This window comes from Myzus persicae, unplaced genomic scaffold, assembly GCF_001856785.1.
Source record: "Myzus persicae strain clone G006 unplaced genomic scaffold, MPER_G0061.0, whole genome shotgun sequence".
In the NCBI taxonomy this organism is placed as follows: domain Eukaryota; kingdom Metazoa; phylum Arthropoda; class Insecta; order Hemiptera; family Aphididae; genus Myzus; species Myzus persicae.
This window is the reverse complement of record NW_019102056.1, coordinates 339,292-344,253: the sequence shown is the minus strand read 5'-3', so window position 1 is coordinate 344,253 and position 4,962 is coordinate 339,292. Positions and strand designations below refer to the sequence as shown.

General features: G+C 33.6%; 1 protein-coding gene across 1 annotated transcript; it reads right to left on the bottom strand.

Annotated features, from left to right (window-relative positions):
* Window positions 1–335: 335 nt before the first annotated feature.
* On the bottom strand, window positions 336–4,447 carry LOC111031100 (manganese-transporting ATPase 13A1). The gene has a single exon (XM_022310891.1). It carries the CDS (start codon window positions 3,886–3,888, stop codon window positions 451–453), a length of 3,438 nt encoding a protein of 1,145 aa, XP_022166583.1. The 5' UTR covers window positions 3,889–4,447; the 3' UTR covers window positions 336–450.
* Window positions 4,448–4,962: the final 515 nt, after the last annotated feature.

The following is a 4,962-nucleotide window of genomic DNA, read 5'->3' as shown; positions in this document are numbered from 1 at the left end:
TAAATATTGACTATTACAATTTATTAATAAAATAATATTGTAATAAATGTTGCAATTTTATTGTGAAAAAAGTAACAAAATATGAATAATGAATATTAAATGTAGGTACAATAAAATCATATTTACATTTATTTAATTTATTATTAAATAAAATATTTTTAAATTAACAACATGTAATACCATAGACTTAGATAATATATTGCACTTGACACAAATAAAATGTATTTCTGTAAATATTTAAAGTTTAAAAAAAAAATTTACATTCTTTTAGATGACTGTTTTTTTATACACGTAACTTCAATAAAAATAAGCTGCTGTAAGCAATTATATTTTTCTTTATTATTCCATATAATTTTTTATTCAAATTTATAAATTCATTTTATAGCAATACAAAATTATGATTAATACATTTATTATTTATCATCACATTTCTAACAAAAAAAAATATTTTTACACAGGCACTTTTTTAAATTTTCCTTCTCCGAAAAGCCACAAGCATAATCGGTCCACTATATAAGAACCAAAGTAATCTAACATAAGTACACTAATTAAAATAACTCGAAATTCATAGGGAAACTGAACAATTTCAAATTGCTCATTAAGTCCTTGCAAAGTACCCATACTTAAAAACAATATTACCATAATTGTCCCAAGTGTACTGTATAGTAATGGCTTATTTTCTATTAAATTTTCCATGAACGGTCGTCCTCGATAATTGACTGAAAAGGTACAAATTTGCAATGCCATGGAAATAATAAATACTGCACTGTTCACCACATTAGGTTTAAATTCGTCTACATCCGAATCTGCAGAATCCAAATTTGTACCATTGGATAATAAACTGTCATTTGAAAACGGCAAAGTGGTATTTACGGAATCATTTTCAGCATATACACCAGCTTCTTGGACTAAGAATACTAAACTACAAAAATGTATAATAAATTGTAATAATACAGTTGAAATTGTGTAGATGTTGAATATATTTGGCAGCGGTCTCTGCTTGGATAAAACTTTTAAAGGTCTTGACCGTGAAATAAATAAAAATGAAGCTGCTAACAACAATCCTTGCAGTGTAGCTTGAGAATCACTAAATTTTATACCCTTGACATAAAGTACAGACTGGCTATAAGCAGCAATAAGAGCATTCAGTGCTAATATTTTAAACATCTGAAGTGTAGTAACTAATGTACAACGCCCTTGTTTAATCACATGACATACACAAGTTACAGATGAAAATTTACTTGTAAAAGGAGCAGCAATACTAGCATCCCCTGACTTCACCACGGTCACAGATTCTTCATCCATTTCTTTCATTAATCTTTTCATTTGATCACCAACATTTTCTCCTGGTTTTCTTGATTTATTGGCAAACATATCTTTTTTTAATCTTATCTTTTCTTTACCTCTAGCAAGTATAGCGATACCAACATGTGCATGTTTCAAGGCTCCAACATCATTAGTACCGTCTCCACACATTAAAGTGGAATAACCTAATTCTTTTAATGTTACTACAATAAATTCTTTCTCTTTGGGAGCCACTCTAGCAAAAACACAGACATGTGGTAAAATTTTTTTTAATACATCTTTATGATTTTGATTCAGGAAAGATAATCCGTCTCCTGTCAAACATAAATCATATGAATCAACTAATTCTTTAATACTTCCATTTAATGGGACTTGAATTTTATAACTATCACTAATCCAACACCACGTATTGTTGGTTTCTGATAGTGTTAATATGATACGACTTGAAGATCTTGTGAAATTTAATTCATTAGCTACATAACATGCAGTCAATGCATTATCTCCAGTTATCATAGTTACCATATGGGACGAGTTCAAAAGTTCTTTAATAACATTTTCTGAATCTTGTTTCAATGGACACGAAACTACTACAAATCCGACAAAATTTAAATCACATTCTAAGTCTTCTCTCTTTAAATTTTTCAAATCATTTGGAATGGCAGTCATTTCTTTTCTAGCGAGCGCTAATACTCTAGCTCCTCGACCAGCTAGTTCGAGATATGTACTATCATAATTATTAGGAATATTTAATAACATTGACCTCAGCACTTCGGGGGCACCCTTGACACTTGCAATATGTATGATTTTATTTGATGTCTTTGCACATTTATAAGCTGCTAAGACAGACATTCTCTTTAAAGACGAAGAAAAATAAAATCTATTTAATATTTTCAATGGTGATATTTTTGACTTCTTTGGTACAATAAAATCATTTTTGGTTAAAATCCAATTTATTGCGTTTAAAGAGGCTTTTTCAACAGGATCACCTACTAATGTATCTTCCAGTTGGACCAATGAGTGACAAGATGCTAAAACTTGAATAGTATGTTCAGGGGCTTCATTCATTGGAATCATATCTTTTTCAACACCAGCTATACCTTCAACGATTAAAGCATCTTTGGTTAAAGTACCAGTTTTATCGAAACAGCATATTTCTACTTTGCCAGCAAATGGAATTCTAAAAGGCTCTGTACAATATATTCCAAGTTTGGATAAGGACAAAATTGATGAATTCACAGCCAATGATAATTCAACAGGCAGTTCTGGAGGTATAACAGAAGTGAGAATAAGTGTACATTCGAGGAATAATTTATAACGACTTCTATTTGGATCCTCAGTGCCTTTAATCCACAAATAATAAGCTGCAGCAATTGCAAAAATTAACAAAAATAAAATAAATGCCAACGTTTCCATATTATTTGCAGTGACATGCTTGACTCCAAACAATATCGTTTGAAGCAGATTACCTTGTGATGTGTTAAAACCTGTTCGTAGTACATAAGCAATACAGCCATTATCTGGAGGGGCACGCACGCTTGATGTTACTTTCATAGGAGAAGTATGCTGAACTACTTTTGTACCACTAAATAAAATATGTAATTTCTTATCAGATTCAAAATCTAAATTTCTTGTATGGTCGGCAATATTTTCAATAGATTCTTTCATCTGGGGAATAGATTCACCAGTCAGTAAGCTTTCATCAACGATACATGAACCTCTTAAGAGTAATAAATCGCAAGGAACAGTTTGGTCGTTATTGGTTCTCGTAATAGATACAATATCACCAGGTGTAAGTTCATCACTTAACAAAGACTGCCATTTTTTATTGCGATACACATGCAAATGAATAGGTTTATTACCCATATTCCTGATTTCTTCCATGTTACGTAACTGTTGCTTGACTAAGGTACATTCAAAAAGTACCAGCATTGCTAAAGTAAATAAAGAATAATACCAATACTTATCAAAGCACCACAAAGCAATACAAAATACTTGAAATACAAAAAAAGGAGCTGTTGCCCTTTCGATAAACAAATCATTAAACTTAGGTAATTGAATATTAAGGCGATTTCGACCATACAATTGTACAGCTCTAGTTAATTGTTCATCGCTATTGTAGCCTTTACAATTTCCATATTGTTCTATCGTATTAGCAATTGGAAATTCTAAAGAGTGAAAACATTTCTTGTCATCATTCCATATATATTTGATTTCCTGGTACCTAAACCATGTAACAGTCTTCAGGTCTTGGTCTTGGAATGTATTTAACATCACTAATTCGGTGAATCCATTATTCGGAGTTGGTAATACTTTAACCAAGACAGCTCCTTTTGGGGAAGTGACACGTCGACACGATAAAAGACATCTAAATGATACTGACCAATAACAGCTTAGTGAACACAGTATTTGGGCGACGCCGATGGCAAAAATACCAGCGAAAAAGAAATCTATTAGATTTTCGGTGAAATAACAAGCAGACGACCACGAGATGTATAAGATTACAAACGGAAAGATGGCTCCATGAAACGCGACAGGACGGGGCACGTATAAAGACACCGAGTCAATCAGATTGTCGATAGCCATTGTCACGGTGTTGGAATTGAAAAAAAAATAAAACAAAACAATTAACAGATAACTATTGATACTGACTAGCAAATAACAACGGTACCTTGGACGCGTTGGAACCGGGGAGGGTGGTTCACGTCCAAAGTGCCAAAGTGACAGCACGGTTGGCCATCGTCGTGCGGCGGGAGATCGTTAGAACGAGGACCACGTCAGGTGGGCAATAGGTGCAAAGTAGTTGGCGACCGGAAATTACGTACTGAATGCTGATGATATCGACGAAAAGGCGCACTGATGTTCGACCGGTGACGGTGACGTATTGTGGTCGTTGGTTCGTCTTTATCGGGAACGCTTCACACCGAGACCGGACCGGCAACAAGTCGGTAGTGCATCAGTGAACCAGCAGTCGTGAACCGTCAACATTGTTTAATATTTATTTTGCAGACAATACATTATGTAGCTAATTTGATTTGGTAATTAACGAAAAATCGATCATCAAAACACTTGGCGAGCGGTAGAGAATATTAACGAGAGAACGAAATAAATAATAACTATTGCCATGTACCATTATCTTTATCTATAAATTATATTCCTGCTTACGCTGCAGATAAGTGATAGCGGAAAGGGAGAGATGTTTAAGAACATGCCAGTGCGGCCAACTACGAAGCATGACCAACAACCCATGGGCGTATTGAATTATGATAATATCATATAATATAATGAAGACAGACGTACCTATTCGTATTGTATTATAAAAATGTTCCATAACGACAAACTTGTTGGGTAAGGGTAACACGGTAATGCATTGAACTTGAGCCTCTCTACATTGAACTATATTATTAAAACGACTACAATAATTATTTTATTATATAGTAAAGTTGAATGGGATTATGACATATTAATAAATTATAATGGTCTGGGCGTCTGGCTCAGGGTGGAGATGTTGACATCTATAATCCAATCGTGGTCTGCACTCTGCAGGGTGCCGGCTGTATCACTTAGAGGTTACTCTACGGCCTACGCCGTATAATTCTATCCTATTTCCTATCATAAATTATTGTTTTCACTGTTTCGTGCATTTATTTTACAACTACA